The sequence below is a fragment of the Artemia sp. Qi Xiang Cuo genome, chromosome 7, assembly GCF_049724085.1.
Source record: "Artemia sp. Qi Xiang Cuo chromosome 7, ASM4972408v1, whole genome shotgun sequence".
Lineage (NCBI taxonomy): Eukaryota > Metazoa > Arthropoda > Branchiopoda > Anostraca > Artemiidae > Artemia > Artemia sp. Qi Xiang Cuo.
Window position 1 is genome coordinate 47,997,139 of NC_142800.1, and position 24,590 is coordinate 48,021,728.

At 35.6% G+C, this 24,590-nt stretch overlaps 1 protein-coding gene across 1 annotated transcript in view; it reads left to right on the top strand.

Moving 5' to 3' along the window:
* LOC148950355 (uncharacterized) overlaps nucleotides 1-24,590 on the top strand; it is a 114,459-nt gene that overhangs the window by 57,691 nt on the left and 32,178 nt on the right. The window contains exon 2 of the mRNA XM_089092342.1: nucleotides 20,239-20,696. Coding sequence (XP_088948468.1) covers nucleotides 20,239-20,696 — 458 coding nt within the window. The remainder of the gene's footprint in view (nucleotides 1-20,238; nucleotides 20,697-24,590) is intronic.

Consider the following 24,590-nt stretch of genomic DNA (forward strand, 5'->3'; position numbering starts at 1 on the left):
CCGTAAAGCTCTTTTAAAAGATACAAAAACTACTTATTTAACACAAAAATTTCGTTTTTAATGACCACCAAGTAAAGAAAAACCACACGGAATCAGGCAACTGAGTCTCTCAAACCAAGAAAATCTCTATTAAAATAAAAAAAAACTTAAAATGTACCAGACAATTTTCATTTTTAATGACTACCTAGTAAAGAAAAATCACTCGTAATTAGGCAAATGAGTCTCTCAAACCTCGTAAAGATCTTTTAAAACATACAAAATCTACTTATTTAACAAATAAAATTCTTTTTTAATGACCATCAAGTAAAGAAAAACAACACGGAATCAGGCAACTGAGTCTCTCAAACCCCTTAAAGCTCTTTTAAAAGATACAAAAACTACTTATTTAACACAAAAATTTCGTTTTTAATGACCATCAAGTAAAGAAAAATCACACGGAATTAGGCAACTGAGTCTCTCAAACCCTGTAAAGCTCTTTTAAAAGATACAACAAATGACCACCAAGGAAAGAAAAATAACATGGAATCCGGCAACTGAGTCTCTCAATCCCCGTAAAGCTCTTTTAAAAGATACAAAAACTACTTATTTAACACAAAAATTTCGTTTTTAATGACCATCAAGTAAATAAAAATCACACGGAATTAGGCAACTGAGTCTCTCAAACCCTGTAAAGCTCTTTTAATAGATACAAAAACTACTTATTTAACACAAAAATTTCGTTTTTAATGACCATCAATTAAAGAAAAATCACACGGAATTAGGCAACTGAGTCTCTCAAACCCTGTAAAGCTCTTTTAAAAGATACAAAAACTACTTATTTAACACAAAAATTTAGTTTTTAATGACCATCAAGTAAAGTAAAAACACACGGAATTAGGCAACTGAGTCTCTCAAAACATTTATTGCTATTTTAAAAGATACTAAAAATTATTATATAACACTATAATGTCATTTTTAATGAACATCTAGTAAACAAAAATCACACGGAATTAGGCAACTGAGCCTCTCAAACCAGTTAAAACTCTTTTAAAGGATATAAAAACTACTAATTTAACACACAAATTTCGTATATATTTAACAAAGAGTAAAGAAAAATAAAAAGGAATTATGAAACTGAGTCTCTCAAACCCAGTAAAGCTCTTTTAAAAGATAAAAAAACTACTTATTTAACACAAAAAATTCGTTTTTAATGACCATCAAGTAAAGGAAAAACACACGGAATTAGGCAACTGAGTCTCTCAAACCCCTTAAAGCTCTTTTAAAAGATAAAAAAACTACTTATTTAACACAAAAATTTCGTATTTAATGAACATCAAGAAAAGAAAAATCACACGGACTTAGGCAACTGAGTCTCTCAAACCCCTTAAAGCTCTTTTAAAAGATATAAAAACTACTTATTTAAAACAAAAATTTCGTTTTTAATGACCATCAAGTAAAGAAAAATCACACGGAATTAGGCAACTGAGTCTCTCAAACCCCTTAAAGCTCTTTTAAAAGATATAAAAACTACTTATTTTAACACAACATACAAGCAAGCAAATAACATGGGAATTCCGATACACGCAAGCAAATAATTGAGTTATTTTTACGTCACAATGTTTCAACTTAAAATCATTCTAATTATAGCATCCCATTTCTCATACTTTAATTACCTGTTACGCTTTCTTAACCATCTGAAGTTTAACATCACACGGAATTAGGCAACTGAGTCTCTCAAACCCCTTAAAACTCTTTTAAAAGATATAAAAACTACTTATTTTAACACAAAATACAAGAAAGCAAATAACATGGGAATTCCTATACACGCAAGAAAATAACTGAGTTATTTTTACGTCACAATGTTTCAACTTAAAATCATTCTAATTATAGCATCCCATTTCTCATACTTTAATTACCTGTTACGCTTTCTTAACCATCGGAAGTTTAACCAACGTAAATTAAGTTATAGACAATACTGGTTTAATCTCTTGGCAAAGAGTGTGATGACCTGTAGGCCGCAAGCTCTGAATCTCTTTGAAAAGGTGTAGAGCTTCTATAGAAGTATTACCTAGATGCGAGGGGCTACTCACACTCTTTGAAAAGGTGTAGAGCTTCTATAGAAGTATTACCTAGATGCGAGGGGCTACTCACACTCTTTGAAAAGGTGTAGAGCTTCTATAGAAGTATTACCTAGATGCGAGGGGCTACTCACACTCTTTGAAAAGGTGTAGAGCTTCTATAGAAATGTTTTCCTATAGCTTTAAGCAAAATGGTAGGTACTACTCTACTAAGGTTCTATAACTTTTAGGGGTCTTTCCCCCTTTTTCCGAAAATCAGCCAAATTTTCCCAGGCGCGTAACTTTTGATAGGTAAAATTAAACTTGATGAAACTTATTTATTTGAAATCAGAATCAAAATCTGATTCTTTTGATGTATCTATTGGTACCAAAATTCCGTTTTTAGAGTTTCGGTTACCATTGAGCCGGGTCGCTCTTTACTTACAGTTCGTTACCACGAACTGTTTGATATATTCATCCTATTTTATTTTATTTCATTAGCATTGACCAAACTTCTTTAGCATTGACCAAACTTCTTTCGTGTGTAGCATATAATGCATAAGTACCCGAACTTCTATAGTCATATATCTTTATTACGTATATTAGGGAGTTCGCCTCCCTAGTCAATACCTCGCTCTTTACGCTAATGTTCAAATTCTGTTCCAAATCTTTAAGAATGACCTCTTAATCACAAAGGCCGTTAATTAGAATAAATAGCTCTGATGAAAGTAGAAAAAAATTAGCGTAAAGAGCGAGTCAATGACTAGGGGGCGGACCCAATCATATACGAAATAGTTTCTGTTCGTTTTAAGTTTTGATGTTGCTCCTTACTTTCAGTTGAAAAAATTGTTGTTTTTTATTTAATATCTGATCGTTTTTTAAATAACGCTGGGAAATTCGGCACCCACTTCATAACAATTCCCTTCATCCGTGGAAAGATCCTCCCATGTGACACCCAACCCCCCCCCCCCCAACTACTAGAAAAATTCCCCCTGAAAACTTCTGTATACTTCCCAATAACCAATACTATATTTAAATATTGGGGAAAGTTCATAACTTGTAGAGCTTCCCCCGGGGACTGGGGGATTAACTACTACTGCTACTAATAACTCACCGCAGCACCAAGCCGCCTGAGGCCAACACAGCTAGGCACACTCACACACTCTTTGGATCTTCTATACCAAATCTTTAAGAATGACCCCTTAATCACAAAGGCCGTTAGTTAGAATAAATAGCTCTGATGAAAGTACAAAAAAAATTAGCGTAAAAAACGAGTTAATGACTAGGGGGCGAACCCAATCAAATACGAAATAATGTCGTTTTAAGTTTTAACGTTGCTCCTTACTTTCAGTTGAAAAAATTGTTTTTTTTTATTTAATTTCTGATCGTTTTTTTAAATAACGCTGGGAAATCCGGCACCCACTTCATAGCGATTCCCTTCTCCATAGAATGATCCTCCCACGTGACACCCGACCCCCCCAACTACTAGAAAAAATCCCCCCTGAAAACTTCTGTATACTTCCCAATAACCAATACTATATTTAAACATTGGGGAAAGTTCATAACTTGTAGAACTTCCCCCGGGGACTGTGGGGGGATTAACTACTAATGCTACTACTACTACTAATAACTCACCGCAGCACCAAGCCGCCTGAGGCCAACACAGCTACGCACGCTCCTCCATCCCAATCTATTCAAAGCCTCCCTCTTTACACCCTCCCACGAAGTTCCCATTTCCTTTAAATCTTTCTTTATGACGTCCTCCCACCCCAGACGAGGACAGTAGAAAGGCCTTATTGAGTCGTGGCAGTACAAAATTCGGTTATCAAAAGAATGTATCTCGTGTCAGTACACCTAATATGGGCATAGAGTCCCTAGGGAGAAAGATTGCGTAATCGCTCAATGACCTCTTTCTCCAGGTGTGTTGTTGTTGCTCGAGGCGAATGTTATGCCGTCCAGGAATTTGGAACACCTGTGCGGTCGACCTCAATTCACCTATCGTGAATCAATAATTCCCCTTAGAAACAACAAATTAATTCCCCTTTCTTGACAGATCAATCAACCAATGACATCATCTGTCAGACTTTAAAAATTTTCGCCTAGAAACAATTCTCCAGGAACAGATCCAAGTCATTAATGTCTTTGCCTCGGAAACAACTCTTTTGGTCGAACTCCAAAGGATATTAATAACCAAACGCCATGGAAACAATTCTCCATGAAACATCTTAGCGATGAATTGTTTTAGCGCGGGAATCAGGTTTCTTATTAATTTGAAATGCATTAGCGCAGAGATGCCAAAAACAAAAGGAACACGCTGAATTACGTTTAGGGATTATTTGGGCGAAACTGTTTTAGACAGGTTATGGGATTATTTGGGCGAAACAGTTAGAAAAGAATTTGAGGGTCAAACTCTGTGGTCGTTATAATACACAAGTTCCATTTGAACAGTGTTGTGAGGTCCTCTACCCCAACCCCAAAGGGTTCCAGTCCCCCTACCCCAACCCCGAAGGAAGTCCCCAGGCCCTCAAAGGTCCACCGGGCTCCCAAAGGGCCACCTGGCCCTCAAGGGTCCCCCAGACCTCCCGGGCACAAAAGGGCCCCTCCCCCCCCCCTTTGGCCGCCAAAGGGCCCCTCCTCCCCTTTGGCCCCCAAAGGGCCCCCTCCTCCCCCTTTGGCCCCCAAAGGGCCCCTCTCCCTCCATCTCCTCCCCCTCCCCTCCCCATCCTCTCCCCTCCTCCCCTCCCCTCCCCTCCTCCTCCCTCCCCTCCTCCCCCTCCCCTCCCCCTCCCCCATTTTTTTTATATTTTTGTGCATTGAGACAAAGAACGACCCCCTCCCCACGCCCCCCCCCTAAAAGGGCCCCCGGCACCCAAAGGCCTGATTTTTCAAAGTTCATTTTTGAATTTCTTTCGTTGAAATGCAAGGGTTTGCATATTTCAGTAGTGTTTGGTTGTGGTTTACCTTGTCACAGTTACATCTTCTTGATTTTTCAAAGTTCATTTTGAATTTCTTTCGTTGAAATGCAAGAGTAGGAATATTTCAGAAGTGTTTGGTTGTGGTTTACCTTGTCAAAGTTAGATTTTCTTGATTTTTCAAAGTTCATTTTGAATTTCTTTCCATGAAATGCAAGAGTTGGAATATTTAAGTAGTGTTTGGTTGTGTTTTAGATTTTCAATGTTAGTTTGTCTTTATTTTTATAATTTCATATTGATTTTCTTTAGTTAAAATGCAAGAGTTGGAATATTTCAATAGTGTTTGGTTGTGGTTTACCTTGTCACTGTTACATTTTCTTGATTTTTCAAGGTTCATTTTGAATTTCATTCGTTGAAATGCAAGAGTTGGAATATTTCAGTAGTGTTTGGTCGTGGTTTACCTTGTCACATTTACATTTTCTTGATTTTTCAAAGTTCATTTGAATTTCTTTCGTTGAAATGCAAGAGTTGGAATATTTCAGTAGTGTCTGGGTGTGGTTTACAATGTCACAGTTACATTTTATTTATTTTTAAAAGTTCATTTTGAATTTCTTTCATTGAAATGCAAGAATTGGAATATTTCAGTAGTGTTTGGTTGTGGTTTACCTTGTCACAGTTACATTTTCTTGATTTTTCAAAGTTCATTTTGAACTTCTTTCGTTGAAATGCAAGAGTTGGAATATTTCAGTAGTGTTTTGTTGTGGTTTACCTTGTCACAGTTACATTCTCTTGATTTTTCAAAGTTCATTTTAAATTAATTACGTTGAAATGCAAGAGTTGGAATATTTCAGTAGTTTTTTGATGTGGTTTAACTTGTCACATTTAAATTTTCTTGATTTTTCAATGTTCATTTTGAATTTCTTTCGTTGAAATCCAAGAGTTGGAATATTTCAGTAGTGTTTGGTTGTGGTTTACCTTGTCACAGTTAAATTTTCTCGATTTTTCAAAGTTCATTTTGAATTTCTTTCGTAGAAATGCAAGAGTTGGAATATTTCAGAAGTGTTTGGTTGTGATTTACCTTGTCACAGTTACATTTTCATGATTTTTCAAAGTTCATTTTGAGTTTATTTCGTTGAAATGCAAGGGTTGGAATATTTCAGTAGTGTTTGGTTGTAGTTTACCTTGTCACAGTTACATTTTCTTGATTTTTCAAAGTTCATTTTGAATTTCTTTCTTTGAAATGCAAGAGTTGGAATATTTCAGTAGTGTTTGATTATTGTTTACCTTTTCACAGTTACATTTTCTTGATTTTTCGAGTTTCATTTTGGATTTCTTTCATTGAAATGCAAGAGTTGGAATATTTCAGTTGTTTTTTGTCGTGTTTTAAATGGTAACAGTTAATTTTTCTCTATTTTTAAATGTTCATTTTAATTTATTTCTTTGAAATGCAAGAGTTGGAATATTTCATTAGTGTTTTGTTGTGGTTTACCTTGTCACAGTTACATTTTCTTTATTTTTCAAAGTTCTTTTTGTATTTCTTTTGTGGAAATGCAAGAGTTGGAATTTTTCAGTAGTGTTTGGTTGTGGTTTACCTTGTCACAGTTACATTTTCTTGATTTTTTCAAAGTTCATTTTGAATTTCTTTAGTTGAAATGCAAGAGTTGGAATTTTTGTGTAGTATTTGGTTGTTGTTTCCAGTGTATCAGTTACCTCTTCTTGATTTTTCAAAGGTCATTTTGAATTTCTTTCGTTGAAAAGCAAGAGTTGGAATATTTCTGTAGTGTTTGCTTGTGGTTTGCCTTGTCACAGTTACATTTTGGCGATTTTTCAAAGTTCATTTGAATTTATTTCGTTTAAATGCAAGAGTTGAACTATTTCAGTAGTGCTTGGCTGTGGTTTACCATGTCACAGTTGCATTTTCTTGATTTTTCAAAGTTCATTTTGAATTTCTTTCGTTGAAATGCAAGAGTTGGAATATTTCAGTAGTGTTTGGTTGTGGTTTACCTTGTCACAGTTACATTTTCTTGCTTTTTCAAAGTTCATTTTGAATTTCTTTCGTTGAAATGCAAGAGTTGGAATATTTCAGTAGTGTTTGGTTGTGATTTACCTTGTCACAGTTACATTTTCTTTATTTTTCAAAGTTCATTTTGAATTTCTGTCGTTGAAATGCAAGAGTTGTAATATTTAAGTAGTGTTTGGTTGTGATTTACCTTGTCACAGTTACATTTTCTTGATTTTTCAAAGTTCATTTTGAATTTCTTTCGTTGTAATGCAAGAGTTTGAATATTTCAGTTGTGTTTGGTTGTGGTTTACCTTGTCACAGTTACATTTTCTTGATTTTTCAAAGTTCATTTTGAATTTCTTTCATTGAAATGCAAGAGTTGGAATATTTCAGTAGTGTTTGGTTGTGGTTTACCTTGTCACTGTTACATTGTCTTGATTTTTCAAAGTTCATTTTGAATTTCTTTCGTTGAAATGCAAGAGTTGGAATATTTCAGTAGTGTTTGGGTATGGTTTACCTTGTCACAGTTACATTTTCTTGATTTTTCAAAGATCATTTTGAATTTCTTTCGTTGAAATGCAAGAGTTAGAATATTTCAGTAGTGTTTGGTTGTGGTTTACCTTGTCAAAATTACATTTTCTTGATTTTACAAAGTTCATCTGTATTTATTTCTTTTAAATGCAAGAGTTGGAATATTTCAGTAGTGTTTGGTTGTGGTTTACCTTGTCACAGTTACATTTTCTTGATTTTTCAAAGTTCATTTTGAATTTCTTTCATTGAAATGCAATAGTTGGAATATTTCAGTAGTGTTTGGTTGTGGTTTACCTTGTCACAGTTACATTTTCCTGATTTTTCAAAGTTCATTTTGAATTTCTTACGTTGAAATGCAAGAGTTGGAAAATTTCAATAGTGTTTGGTTGTGGTTTACCTTGTAACAGTTACATTTTCTTGATTTTTCAGAGTTCATTTGAATTTCTTTCGTTGAAATGCAAGATTTGGAATATTTCAGTAGTGTTTGATTGTTGTTTACCTTGTCACAGTTACATTTTCTTGATTTTTCAAAGTTCATTTTGAATTTATTTGGTTGAAATGCAAGAGTGGGAATATTTCAGTAGTGTTTGGTTGTGGTTTACCTTGTCTCAGTTACATTTTCTTGATTTTTCAAAGTTAATTTTGAATTTCTTTCATTGAAATGCAAGAGTTGGAATATTTCAGTAGTGTTTGGTTGTGGTTTACCTTGTCACAATTACATTTTTTTGATGTTTAGAAGTTCATTTTTAATTTCCTTCGTTGAAATGCAAGCGTTGGAATATTTCAGTAGTGTATGGCTGTTGTTTACCTTGTCACAGTTACATTCTCATGATTTTTCAAACTTCATTTTGAATTTCTTTCGTTGAAATATGTTTGGTCGTGCTTTAACTTGACACAGTTAATTTTCTTGATTTTTGTTAGGTTAGGTTAGGCTAGGCTAGATCAAGTTAGATTATGTTAAGTTAGGTTTGGTTAGACTAGCCTACGTACGCGCGCGTACGTAGGCTAGTCTAACCAAACCTAACTTAACATAATCTAACTTGATCTAGCCTAACCTAACCTAACCTAACAAAAATCAAGAAAATTAACTGTGTCAAGGTAAAGCACGACCAAACATATTTCAACGAAAGAAATTCAAAATGAACTTTGAAAATTCATGAGAATGTAACTGTGACAAGGTAAACCACAGCCAAACACTACTGAAATATTCCAAATCTTGCATTTCAACGAAAGAAATTCAAAATGAACTTTGAAAAATCAAAAAATGTAACTGTGACAAGGTAAACCACAACCAAACAGTACTGAAATATTCCAACTCTTGCATTTCAATGAAAGAAATTCAAAATGAACTTTGAAAAATCAAGAAAATGTAACTGAGACAAGGTAAACCACAACCAAACACTACTCAAATACTCAAACTCTAGCATTTCAACGAAAGAAATTCAAAATTAACTTTGAAAAATCAAGAAAATTTAACTGTGACAAGGTAAACCACAACCAAACACTACTAAAATATTCCAACTCATGCATTTCAAGTAAAGAAATTGAAATGAACTCTGAAAAATCAAGAAAATGTAACTGTGACAAGGTAAACCACAACCAAACACTACTGAAATTTTCCAACTCTTGAATTTCAACGAAAGAAATTCAAAATGAACTTTGAAAAATCAGGAAAATGTAACTGTGACAAGGTAAACCACAACCAAACGCTACTGAAATATTCCAACTCTTGCATTTCAACGAAAGAAATTCAAACTGAACTTTGAAAAATCAAGAAATCGTAACTCTGACAAGGTAAACCATAATCATACACTACTGAAATATTCAAACTCTTGCTTTTAAACGAAATAATTTCATAATGAACTTTGAAAAAACATGAAAATGTAACTGTGAAATGGTAAACAACAACCACACGCTAATGAAATATTCCATATCTTGATTTTCAAAGATAGAAATTCAAATTAATTTTGAAGAATAAGGAAAATGTAAATGTGAAAAGGTAAACCATCTCCACACACTACTGAAATATTCCAACTCTTGCATTTCAACGAAAGAAATTCAAAATGCGCTTTGAAAAATCAAGAAAATGTAACTGTGACAAGGTAAACCATACCCAAACACTACTGAAATATTCCAACTCTTGCATTTCAACGAAAGAAAATCAAAATGAACTTTTAAAAATCAGGAAAATGTAACTGTGATAAGGTAAACCACAACCAAACACTATTGAAATATTACAACTCTTGCTTTTCAATGAATGAAATTCAGAATGAACTTTGAAAAATCAAGAAAATGAAACTCTGACAAGGTAAAACACAACCAAACACTACTGAAAAATTCCAAGTCATGCATTTCAACGAAAGAAATTCAAAATGAACTTTGAAAAATCAAGAAAATGTAACTGTGACAAGGTAAACCACAACCAAACACTACTGAAATATTTCAACTCTTGCATTTCAACGAAAGAAATTCAAATGAACTTTGAAAAATAAAGAAAATGTAACTGTGACAAGGTAAACCACAACCAAACACTACTGAAATATTCCAACTCTTGCATTTCAACGAAAGAAATTCAAAATGAACTGTGAAAAAGCAATAAAATGTAACTGTGACAAGGTAAACCACAACCAAACACTACAGAAATATTCCAACTCTTTCATTTCAACGAAAGAAATTCAAAATGAACTTTGAAAAATCAAGAAAATGCAACTGTGACATGGTAAACCACAGCCAATCACTACTGAAATATTTCAACTCTTGCATTTCAACGAAAGCAATTCAAATGAACTTTGAAAAATCAAGAAAATTTAACTGTGACAAGGTAAACCACAACCAAACACTTCTGAAATATTCCAACTCTTGCATTTCAACGAAAGAAATTCAAAATGAACTTTGAAAAATCAAGAAAATGTAACTGTGACAAGGTAAACCACAACCACTACTGAAATATTCCAACTCTTGCTTTTCAATGAAAGAAATTCAAAATGAACTTTGAAAAATCAAGAAAATGTAACTGTGACAAGGTAAACCACAACCAAACACTACTGAAAAATTCCAACTCTTGCATTTCCACGAAAGAAATTCAAAATGAACTTTGAAAAATCAATAAAATTTAATTGTTAAAAGTTAAACCATAACCAAACACTACTTAAATATTCCAACTCTTTCATTTCAACTAAAGAAATTCAAATGAACTTTGAAAAATCAAGAAAATGTAACTGTGACAAGGTAAACCACAACCAAACACTACTGAAATATTCCAGCTCTTACATTTCAAAGAAAGAAATTCAAAATGAAGTTTGAAAAATCAAGAAAATGTAACTGTGAAAAGGTAAACCATAACCAAACACTACTGAAATATTCCATCTCTTGCATTTCAATTAAAGAAATTCAAAATGAACTTTGAAAAATCAAGAAAATGTAACTGTGACAAGGTAAACCACAACCAAACACTACTGAAATATTCCAACTCTTGCTTTTCAACTCAATAAATACAAAATGAACATTGAAAAATCAAGAAAATGTAACTGTGACAAGGTAAACCACAACCAAACACTACTGAAATATTCCAACTCTTGCATTTCAACGAAAGAAATTCAAAATGAACTTTGAAAAATCAAGAAAATGCAACTGTGACAAGGTAAACCACAACCAAACGCTACTGAAATATTCCAACTCTTGTACTTCAACGAAAGAAATTCCAAATTAAATTTGAAAATCAAGAAAATGTAACTGTAACAAGGTAAACCACATCCAAATACTACTGAAATATTCTAACTCTTGCATTTCAACGAAAGAAATCCAAAATGAAATTTGAAAGATAAAAAAAATGTAACTGTGACAAGGTAAATCACAACCAAACACTACTGAAATATTCCAACTCTTGCATTTCAACGAAAGAAATTCAAAATGAGCTTTGAAAAATCAAGAAAATGTAACTGTGACATGGTAAACCACAACCAAACATTACTGAAATATTCCAACTCTTGCATTTCAACGAAAGAAATTCAAATGAACTTTGAAAAATCAAGAAAATGAAACTGTGATATGGTAAACCACAGCCAAACACTACTGAAATATTTCAACTCTTGCATTTCAACGAAAGCAATTCAAAATGAACTTTGAAAAATCACGAAAATGTAACTGGGACAAGGTAAACCACAACCAAACACTTCTGAAATATTCCAACTCTTGCAATTCAACGAAACAAATTCAAAATGAACTTTGAAAAATCAAAAAAATGTAAGTGTGATAAGGTAAACATCACCCAAACACTACTGAAATATTTCAACTCTTGCATTTCAACGAAAGAAATTCAAAATGAACTTTGAAAAATCAAGAAAATCTAACTGTGACAAGGTAAACCACAACCAAACACTACTGAAATATTCCAACTCATGCATTTCAACGAAAGAAATTCAAAATGAACTTTGAAAAATCAAGAAAATGTAACTGTGACAAGGTAAACCACAACAAAACACTACTTAAATATTACAACTCTTTCATTTCAACGAAAGAAATTAAAAATGAACATTGAAAAATCAAGAAAAATTCACTGTGACAAGGTAAACCACAACCAAACACTACTGAAATATTTCAACTCTTGCATTTCAGCGAAAGAAATTAAAAATGAACTTTGAAAAATCAAGAAAATGTAACTGTGACAAGGTAAACCACAACCAAACACTACTGAAATATTTCAACTCGTGCATTTCAACGAAAGAAATTCAAAATGAACTGAAAAATCAAGAAAATGTAACTGTGACAATGTAAACCACAAACAAACACTACTGAAATATTCCAACTCTTTCATTTCAACGAAAGAAATTCAAAATGAACTTTGAAAAATCAAGAAAATGTAACTGTGACAAGGTAAACCACAACCAAACACTATTGAAATATTCCAACTCTTGCATTTCAACGAAAGAAATTCAAAATGAACTTTGAAAATCAAGAAAATGTAACTGTGACAAGGTAAACCACAACCAAACACTACTGAAATATTCCAACTCTTGCATTTCAACGAAAGCAATTCAAAATGAACTTTGAAAAATCAAGAAAATGTAACTGTGACAAGGTAAATCACAACCAAACACTTCTGAAGTATTCCAACTCTTGTATTTCAACGAAAGAAATTCAAAATGAACTTTGAAAAATCAAGAAAATGTAACTGTGACAAGGAAAACCACAACCAAACACTACTGAAATATTCCAACTCTTGCATTTCAACGAAAGCAATTCAAAATGAACTTTGAAAAATCAAGAAAATGTAACTGTGACAAGGTAAACCACAGCCAAACACTACTGAAATATTCCAACTCTTGCATTTCAACGAAAGAAATTCAAAATGAACTTTGAAAAATCAAGAAAATGTAACTGTGACAAGGTAAATCAGAACCAAACACTACTGAAATATTCCAACTCTTGCATTTAAACGAAAGAAATTCAAAATGAACTTTGAAAAATCAATAAAATCTAAGTGTTAAATTGTAATACACAACAAAACACTTATGAAATATTCCAAATATTGCATTTAAACGAAATAAATTAAAAATGAAATTTTAAAAATCATGAGAATGTAACTGTGAAAAGGTAAACCACGAAAAAACACTACTGAAATATTCCAACTCTTGCATTTCAACGAAAGAAATTCAAAATTAAATTTTAAAAATAAATAAAATTTAACTTTTACATTTTAAAAAACAATAGAAAAATTCTGAAATAGACCAACACTTTCATTAAAACTAAATAAATACAAATGAAAATTGAAAAATAAAGAAAATGTAACAGTTACTAGGTAAACCACAACCAAACACTACTGAAATATTCCAACTCTTGCATTTCAACGAAGGAAATTCAAAATGAACTTTGAAAAATCAAGAAAATGTAACTTTGACAAGGTAAACCACAACCAAACACTACTGAAATATTCCAACTCTTGCATTTCAACGAAAGAAATTCAAAATGAAATTTTAAAAATCAAGAAAATCTAACTCAGACAAGGTAAACCACGACCAAACACTACTGAAATATTCCAACTCTTGCATTTCAACGAAAGAAATTCAAAATGAACTTTGAAAAATCAAGAAAATGTAACTTTGACAAGGTAAATCACAACCAAACACTTCTGAAATATTCCAACTCTTGCATTTCAACGAAAGAAATTCAAAATGAACTTTGAAAAATCAAGAGAATGTAACTGTGACAAGGTAAACCACAACCAAACACTACTGAAATATTCAAACCCTTGCATTTCAACGAAAGAAATTCAAAAATGAACTGAAAAATCAGGCCTTTGGGTGCCGGGGGCCCTTTTAGAGGGGGGCGTGGGGAGGGGGTCGTTCTTTGTCTCAATGCACAAAAATATAAAAAAAAATGGGGGAGGGGGAGGGGAGGGGAGGGGGAGGAGGGGAGGGGAGGGGGAGGGGAGGGGGAGGAGATGGAGGGAGAGGGGCCCTTTGGGGGCCAAAGGGGGAGGAGGGGCCCTTTGGGGGCCAAAGGGGGGGGAGGTGCCCTTTTGTGCCCGGGGGGTCTGGGGAACCCTTAAGGGCCGGGTGGCCCTTTGGGAGCCCGGTGGACCTTTGAGGGCCTGGGGACTTCCTTCGGGGTTCGGGTAGGGGGATTGGAACCCTTTGGGGTTGGGGTAGAGGACCTCACAACACTGTTCAAATGGAACTTGTGTATTATAACGACCACAGAGTTTGACCCTCAAATTCTCTTCTAACTGTTTCGCCGAAATAATCCCATAACCTATCTAAAACAGTTTCGCCCAAATAATCCCTAAACGTAATTCAGCGTGTTCCTTTTGTTTTTGGCATCTCTGCGCTAATGCATTTCAAATTAATAAGAAACCTGATTCCCGCGCTAAAACAATTCATCGCTAAGATGTTTCTTGGAGAATTGTTTCCATGGTGTTTGGTTATTAATATCCTTTGGAGTTCGACCAAAAGAGTTGTTTCCGAGGCAAAGACATTAATGACTTGGATCTATTCCTGGAGAATCGTTTCTAGGCGAAAATTTTTAAAGTCTGACAGATGATGTCATTGGTTGATTGATCTGTCAAGAAAGGGGAATTAATTTGTTGTTTCTAAGGGGAATTATTGATTCACGATAGGTGAATTGAGGTCGACCGCACAGGTGTTCCAAATTCCTGGACGGCATAACATTCGCCTCGAGCAACAACAACACACCTGGAGAAAGAGGTCATTGAGCGATTACGCAATCTTTCTCCCTAGGGACTCTATGCCCATATTAGGTGTACTGACACGAGATACATTCTTTTGATAACCGAATTTTGTACTGCCACGACTCAATAAGGCCTTTCTACTGAGGACGACATGTTTTCCGTTTAGGCCTAGACGGTTGACCGAAAAGAAATATCCGACAATTTGTCATCCTTCATCTGCACAGCGTGCCCTAACCATTTCAACCTTTCTTTCATTATAGGCCTAGAGAGCGGTATTGAATTACATTTTTCTTACAGCCTATTGTTTGAAATACGGTCAGTCAGCCGGGTACCCAGAACGATCCTTAAGCGATTTCTCTGGAAAACACCTAGCAAATCTTCATCCGCTTTTCGAAGCGCCCATGCTTCAGAGCCATATCTGACCACTATCATCATTGTAGCTTCTAATATTCTAATCTTGGTTTGCAGACTTATCTTCCTATTCTTTCAAACTTTTTTTAATTGTGAAAAAACACCCTGAGCCTTGGCTATTCTACTTTAACATCTTCACTGCTCCCACGATCTTTACTAATCCTTCTACCAAGGTAAGTGAAGCTGCCCACTTGATCAATCTTTTCATTACCCAGCGTCACCTTTTCATCCTCACTTATTCCTAGCCTTAGTGACTTAGTCTTCTTAACATTAATTTTCAAGCCTATTCTAGCACCCTGAACTCGCAAAACCTCTATAAGTTCATTCATTTTGCCCACACTTTCCTCTAGGATGCTTAAATCATTAGCATAATCTAAGTACAGGAGACTTTTTCCTCCCCATTTGTATCCGTGGTCTCCCATTGTCTTTCCTGTGCTCCTTAATATAAGTCCATTAAAATAATACATATAAAAGGGGATAGAACACAATCCTGCTTAACTCCTGATTTAAATCAAAACCAGCTGCTAACCTCATTTCCTATCTTAACCACAGCAGTGTTATTCTCGTACATTGCACTAATCACTTTAATGTATTTGTCTGGTATACCATACTAGGATAAAACCTTTGCTGAAGCTCTTCTATCAACAGAATTGAACGCTTGCTCATAATCTATAAAACTAAGGACCAAAGGTCTTTGACAACTCAGGTATTTCTTAATTATTAACCTAATAGTCAGGGCGCCAGAATTAAAAAATGTGATATATACCCCAACGGAAAAAGGTATCGATTAAAATGGGCCTTCCCCCCCCCCCCCCTCAATCGACCTTGCTGATTCGAAAAATAACAAGGGCACATTCGTACGAGGCGACAAACACCACGAAACTTAGGGTTTCACAACTTGTGTATGGCTCCTCAGTGGACATTGTTGTTCCAGTGAGTCTGATGCGCCTTTTTTCGCAGAAACTCGAGTATCAACGACTAAGGCAGCAGTATCCAAGATGCCCGGAGGCCAAGGAATGTCTTTTCAACCACAACACACTAACTTTTTTTATTTACTGCAACGCTAAATCTCAGACAAAAAGCTAGCGAAGCTCTACACAGATGTCATGGCAAACAAAGAGTTTATTAACCAAGGTATTACGAATTACTTAAAACAGAAATCCGAATAAATGATGACATGAAAAAGCTATCGAATTACTAAAGCAGCCCACTACCCATCGTCCCTTCAAATCAACAACTCCCATGCAGAATAACTATTCCTTGTCAGAACTAAACTCCCCTTTGCGACATTTTCCACAACAGGAGCACAAAATATCGCAGCCCCTAGCTGCACAGGGGCATTTTTGTCCACAGTTTTTACACTTGCAGTACGGTGAAACTTTTTGAATGGTAGATGGCCAGGCTGCAAGAGTCGATTTCCTGGGTAAAACTTTTCCGGCTTTTAACTCCCACCCAAAATCTAAGGGAGAAAAGTAGATGGGACTAGGCACAAGCGCCTGTAGCATCACAGACCATTGAAAAATACATCTTTTGACGTGGAACTTGAACGAGTCGTCTGTTGGAGGTAGGCTCTTCAGTATTTTACGACGCGGAAACAAGTGAACTCGCGGATCGTTTAAACATTCAAAGTTTTCATTTTTTCCATACGACGCGATCAAAATATCCCGACTCAACTTCACAATTTCATCCTCGAGTTCAATGGCCTCTTGTATGTCTCTTGAAACCTGGTCAGTCACAGCAAAAATTTTGGTTAACCAGGGCATTGCTGCTTTCTTTATCGTTTTCTTGCCTTTTGAATAGAAGTAGCTTACTGTATCACATCCGGTGAAACAATACAAAAATGCCACAGAGTTCACCAAAGACGGAGGGAGTCCATTTGCCAGCTCCGTGACATAAACAGCTTTGTCCTTGAAGCAAACCCAGATGTTTGGTGTTGCACTGGTTTGTGCCTCAATTTTTGAAAAAGACTGAAGCAAGATGACGACGATATCGGTGTCATTGGCTTTGATATTCACGTCTTAACATCCAGTTTTAACACAGAACGCTGCGTGAAGGACATCACGAGTGTCTACTTCCTCGTGAGTGCAGCTCAAGTCAGCCGTAAAACTGCTGTTTCCCACTACTCTCTGCACTACTCTCTCACCACTACTCTCTGGTTTAAGTTCCAAAACTTTGGTCCTGTCAGGAAACCCTCCGGATAGGTAAACAGGGAATGGTAATGTTTTCCTATCAATCTCAGAGTAGACCTAAAACAAGCACTCTATCAGTTTCGCTTTGCTTTTTGAATCCAGCAGGATCGAGTCCCAGCAGTCAAGAAACATATGTTGACGAACGGAAAAGGTTTTGCCGGGACGAGATCCCCGCCGTTCGTGGCAGCCACTACTGTCTTTTAGAGAGACAACTTCGCAGCCCACTAAATCCTAGAGCACGCCATCATAGCGATCAGCTACAATATGTAGCTGGGTCGTCTCTTTCGGCTGTTTTTTTATGAGACTCTCCAACGTTCTTTTAGCGAAGTCCGTCAAGATTTCGTCTTTTCGAGGGGGTTGACTTCTGATCAGTAGCATAAAATCAACTACGACCCCCAGACTTCCCGCGTCCCGGGAACTTGGACACTACTGGCCACTTCTCGATGGCAGGAGAGATTTTTAGGAACTCCATCATAGCACATTTGCTGCCGGTTTTTAGCACGGTTTTGCCACTGGCTGTAATTTCAAACAGAGCAGGGGGATATGGTAGCAGCTCGTGGCCTAGTATTCTCATTAGTATATCAGTCTTAGTATACACATGTCTCTTTATCAGGAGTCACAATTCTAAATTTATACCCAGGGCTTTAATTTGGGGCCCAAAATTGCATCGTCTAGCAAGCCTGTAGGCTACAAACCAGACTCTGGCAATGAAATGATTTAAAAAAATAAGATTCTGTACCTTAGTAAGCCTGGGTAGGCTTAGTAGCCATAAGAACTGGGATGAACTTAGTAACCACAAGAACAGCCCTCTTCCTGTAGCCTAGGCTAGGCTACACCACACTGGCTATACAGACTTGCAAATACACGCAAAAGGGACTAAATTACAATGACTGTCATTTCATACAGAACCATTGGATTAACAATCTGCCAAAAATTTCAGGTTTCCACACAAAGTGTTGCTATAGCATTACCAATCTTTATTAATTCTTTTGTTTCTTCTTTGTAACGCGAAACAAAAAAGACAAAAAGTTGTAGCGACGCCTGGGATTTTTGCAGTTTCAGCTCATAGCACATCGATAGATGTCAATTTCCGGAAACCTTTCGGTTAAATTTAGGTATCTCTGGTTTGCCAACTCATACGAAGTACCCCTTACATATTCGGCTTTGGCGTTTTTCAGTCTACCTATGACGTAATTTTCATACAAACCTTTTTCCGTCGTACCCCCGACTAGAAATAAGCGAGATAGCCTGGCTTGTCACCCTGACTATAAGAGTGGGAATTTGGTCGACGAATCCTCTACCTTTTCTAAAACCGCACTGTTCTTCTCTTAAAACTTTGTCTATGGCATCTCTCGGTCTAAAAAGTATCATATTACTAAGTAATTTGCTACCTACAGAGACCAGACTAATGCCTCGATAATTACCACACTCAATCTTATCATCTTTCTTATACAGTGGCTTAATTAAGGTTTTCCTAAAATCACTAGGTACTTCCCCTTTTTTCAAAAATCATATTCATAATCTTCAGTAACTTATTTCTAACCTCAGAGCCACCATATTTAAGAAACTCATTTACTACCCTATCAGCACCTGGAGCCTTATTATTTTTTAATCCTTTAAGTACTGTCATTAATTCTTCCTCACAAAACAAATTTTCCTTCACATCCAAGGTATCACAAACTTTTTCATTTTCCTCTATATCTTTTCCTGTAACTGTATCTCAGTTTAGAAAATTCTTAAAATGTTTTGCCCATTTCTCTTTAATTCTTTCCTTATCACTAATTGTGGTCCCATTCCTATCTTTAAAGGGCCAAGTCCTGATTGACTACTCCCTCTCAATTTATTGGCATGCCAGTAAAATATTTTAGTATTATGCCGTCTAACTGTATCTTCCAGATCCTCGGCAATTTTATCCTTGGCCTCTACTTTACACCTCCTTAGTTCATATTTCAATGCTTTCTCCACTTTCATTACATTCCTTTTGTTTCATATGATCTATCACTCAGATAATTCTTGTACAAGGGATTTAAGTCATCGTCAAAGACATAGTTATTGTATTTTTGACCATGCTCAACAAAATGGCTATCTCAAAATTTTGATCGGGTGACTTTGGGGAAAAAATGAGCGTGGGAGGGGGCCTAGTTACCCTCCATTTTTTTTTGGTCACTTAGAAAGGGCACTATAACTAATAATTTTCGTTCGAATGAGCCCTCCTGCGATATTCTAGGACCACTGAGTCGATACGATCACCCCTGGGAAAAAAATAAAATAAGCACGCATCCGTGATCTTTCTTCTGGCAAAAATTTACAAAATTCCACATTTTTATAGATAGGAGCTTGAAACTGCTAAAGTAGGGATCTCTGATACGCCGAATCTGATGGTGTTATTTTCATTAAAGTCCTATGACTTTTAGAGGATGTTTTCCCTTTCGAAAATAAGGCAAATTTTCTCAGGGACTTTTGATGCGTGAGACTAAACTTGATGAAACTTCTATATTTGAAATCAGCATAAAAGTCTGATTCTTTTGATGTATCTATTGATATCAAAATTCTGTTTTTAGAGTTTCGGTTACTATTGAGCTTGGTCGCTCCTTACTTACAGTTGGTTACCACAAACTGTTTGGACTCTTGCCTGGGAAAAATGTCCTAAGCATGATCTGAATAGTTAAAACAAGACTACCTTATCTGAAAATATGTGCCTACATCCAGTATTTCGTTCCATGTTTTTCTTAAAAAAAAGTGTTTATCACCGTGTTATTCGTATGCCAAGCGAGCTATCCGAGCTAGAATACTGTGTCTACAATTCTAAATTAAAGACCGAAATATAGATACTGCTTACACAATCTGCCAAGTTAATGCATTTATAGCTTTAAAATCTTAAATCTATCTTGTGCACTGAGATAATCTCAGGAAACGAAATAAATTTGGCCGGCTTCTGCAGAAAGTTGCTAATTCCTTGTTCGTTTTTTAGATGAAGCTGCAATTAGTCTGCATTTATGCTTGTCTATCACACGTTCTGGCAGAATCTATCGATATCACTAACCCTGAAAATGACCCAGAATTCATAAGAGAACCGAAACTCATTGCAGATCAACTCCATAAAGAAAATCAGGTTCATGAAAATGGAGATGATTCTACCCCTATCGTTGAATCTATGTTTGCGAATGGCACAGCAGATCCACCAGTACAACCAGAAGATATTTCAAAGGAAACTTCTCCAGAAATGTTCAGTGGTAATAATAAACTTAAAACAGCTTTAGAATCTTTGAAAGATCATTCTGACGAATTTTTAATTGGCAATCATCATCACCCAATTCCAACACCCCCTTCAGTGGATTCAACAAATTCCGATGGTACAAAGCTTCAAGAGGAAGTGAAACGATTGTCAGACATAATTTTACTACAAGGCCAAGAAATGGCTCACATGAGGTAAGTCATATCGCTCATATTCTATCTGTTTGTCATTTTATTTAAGCATCTGAAATCAAGATATGAATGAAACTTATACTCTAGGTAATTTTTATTCACTTTAGATCGTCACAAGGAATAAATCGACGTTATTAATAAGAAAACCTACTTGGTCTGCGCTCTTTAGTAGAGCTGGTTTAGTTGACTCACTCTCATGCCACTTAAAAATAGTGTCTCCATTCAGGGGCGTAGCTAAAGTATTTGTGTTTTTATGGGGGGGGGTGCTATAGGAGTAGGTGCTATTCAAGCGGTTGTGAAGAAAAGTAACTAATTAACAAACACGCTACTTGGTGAATCTAAAAACATTACGCAATACATTATAAACAGTACACACACATTAAACAATCATAAATATAAGTGCTGGTGCTTGGTTTTACTAAAATTATCGGCAATGAGCTGCTGCAGACGACAGTAGAAAAACTTAAACAAGCCTTCGGGTAGGCGAAGGTACATGTCCTACACAGTCGGTTTTTTCAGCCAGATTCACCACTAATACTGCAGTACATATCCCTCTCCACCTTCCCTAACCCCCAGAACCAGGACAGGATGCTCAATCTCATAATTGAACCAAGCTCAATTCTAGCATTGATATCAGCGGGCCACATAAAGCCGAAACAAAAATCATTGGCAGCGCAATAGTGTTGTCTAAGTAAAGATGTCAAAATATTACCACACATTGTTTAACATTATATTGTGACAAATTCCTCGCATTTAAATACTGACCGTATTCCAAACTTGAAAGTATTTGAAAAATAAAGTTAGAAATATTAAGTTATCCTTTGGGCCTTCCTTTACAAAGAATATCCAGAAAACTGAACAATTCTTGGCATCATTGCGGCAAAAACCTTAAATTAATTAAAAATTACCAGGGATACCAATTGAAAGGTATAATTGACTCCTAGAGTTTGAAAATTACCTTCCCCTTTGTATCTTTGTTTAAAATTTTTTATTAAATTCTATACAAAATGGACAAAAGTTTTCCTTGCGTAAATCAGAGTATGGGGGGTATACATTTCAGGAGGGGGGAGGGGTACACTGAATATCGTTTGAATGCCTGTTAAATAAAAAAACTACTTTTTTCAACTGAAAGTAAGCAGCAACAATAAAACTTAAAACGAACATTATGTATATGAGGGGGTTCGCCCCCTCGTCAATACCTCACTCTTTACGCTAAAGTTCGAATTTTGTTCAAATTTCTTAAGAATGAACACTGAATCACAAACTCCGTTTAATTAGAATAAATGGCTCTTTTAAAAGCACTTTTTTTATTTAATTTCTGATTGTTTTTTAAATAACGCCAGGAAATCTGGCTCCGCCTCCTCGGATAAATCCCCTTCCAACGGAAATATCCTCTTGACAATTCAATCCTGGTGAAAATTTACCCCGGACAATTACCCTTTACAGCTCCACGCGTTAAATTGATTCAGTAAAGAGAGAGCAAGAGATATAAAGAAATTTCGTATAGGAATTCTTATAAATTCCCTCAGTATACAATTTGCCCTGAAAAGTTCACCCCCCTGGGATATTCCCACTCCATATAAAATTCTCCCTCTGGAAAGTCCCCTCAGCAAAACATTTGTCCTCCCCTTCTCACCCGAGAAATGTATGCATACTTTTCAAAATACTAATACTATGCAAATACTATATGTAGACAATGGACAAATTTTATAACTTAGACCTTTCCACAGGGGCTATGGGGGTCATGTTATCTCCAAAAACGTAGTTATGATTCCTTCCAAGCATGCTGAACAAAATAGCAATCTCAGAATTTTTGATCAGACGATCTTGGGGAAAAAAGTGGTGTGGGAGGGGACCTAGTTGCCCTCCAATTTTTTTTTCACTTAAAAAGGGCACTAGAACTTTTAGATTTCATTAGAATGAGCCCTCTCCCGATGTTCTAGGCCCACTGGGTCGATACGATCACCCCTGGAGAAAAAAACACGCATCCGTGATCTTTCTTCTGGCAAAAAGTACAAAATTCCACACTTTTGCCGATAGGAGCTTGAAACCTCTACAGTAAGGTTCTCTGATACGCTGAGTCTGATGGTTTGATTTTCATTAAGATTATATGAATTTTAGAGGTTCTTTCCCCCTTTTTTTTGAATATCAGGCAAATTTTCTCAGGCTTGTAGCCATTGATGGGTATAACTAACATAACAAAATTTATATATTTAAAATCAACATAAAAGTCAATTCTTTTGATTTTGATTCTGTTTTTTAGAATCTCGGTTACTATTGAGAAGGGTCGCCCTTACTTACAGTTCGTTACCACGAACTGTTTGATAGTACAAATATCATTATAAAAAGCACTAAGTCTTATTTTCTTTTTCATTCAGAAAATTATATTCACTATATCTACCTTCTTATTCTTCAATAATTCCATTTCTGTCCTATTTGCAGATGTAGAGGGTGTATTCATTTCCACTTTTGAAAGTTTTAAAACAAGAGAATCTAATCCTGAAGTGTCTTATGTTAGGAAGTAAAAGCACCTTAAATATCAAGGGTAAAAATTGAACTGAGCAAATGTGGCGAAACAGGAAAATAGAACGTTTTTCAATTTTGCCATTAACTAGACTGACATTTTTACTTGATGATAAGGTTTCAATTTCAAAGGCAGTATATTTGGAAAAATATGAATGTGGAACATATTATGCAGTGGCGTAAATTCAGAAAAATTCTGGAGGGGGCAAACTTCAAAAATTTTTGCCACCTCACGGAAGAAGATTTGCAAATTTTCACTTTTACTTTGTGAGGAAAGTACAAAACTATGCTGATTATATTCTGTTAAAAAAAAAGAAAAAGTTTGAATTGGTGAAAGTTTCTAATTCAGAGCGAGTGAATGGCTTGGAAAGAGCATTTCCTGCCGCAAAGTAGCGGATATTTTTGAAATATTATTAAAAGCTGTATTATCCCTTATATTGGACCTCTTAGACTCCTTTTAAAGGAAGCAAATTACTTAAAAACATATATTGTGCTGTGAAGGATCTAAGCCAAAAAAGAAAATTTAAAATTAGGAAATGTCATTTTGTTTTGTTAAGAATTGAATTGAGTGAAGGCCTAGAACAGGGTTTTCTGGCGCGAAGCGCACTGGCGGATATGAAAAAAAAATCTGGGGAGGGGCAAATTCCATGTCTCAATAGGCAGCCTCAAGTGGGTTGAATTAGCAAAAATCCAAAGGAGAGGGAAATCAAGCCAAATTAAGCGGTAGCCAACTTAAAATTCTTTGGATAACAAAGTTTAGAACACAATTCGATATACAAAAATTCAAGTACATAAACAAAATTAAACAAATAAATCATAAATTTGTTTGAATCACGACTGAAGTATCCGGAGAGAGCCACTATTCTAATTGGAAACGTCGGTGCTTCAGGGAAGCAAAATTGTTGACGGCAATGTTATTATCAGTCTTTTTCGCTTTTTCCGGCTGTGTTGTTATAACTAACAGATCGCTATGTTACTCATAAGTCTTGGTTGTTCTGAGATATGTCTTAACCCTCTTAAGCGTTGAAAAAAATCTCTCGTTAGAGGCAATTGAAACGGGGAGCGTCAAAGCAAATTTCGAAAGCTTCCGAGATGACAGCAAAGGCGTCTTTGTTCATGTAGAGGTGGGCAAGAGCTTTTAATGGGCATTCTGGTTTCATCCTTTGTAAATAAGATTTTGCCAAGGCTATCTCCAACTCAAACTTCAACTCGTTTACTAATAATGTAGGAAAGTCACGTACAAAGTCTTGTATTAGACGTGCATCCAGGAACTTCGGTGAACTTGGCTCAAACGCTTCTAAGCCTTGGATTACTGAGGAGTTTTCACCAAACCTTTGTCTCAGCTCCGAAGTTACTCGGTCGACTATGAAGTAT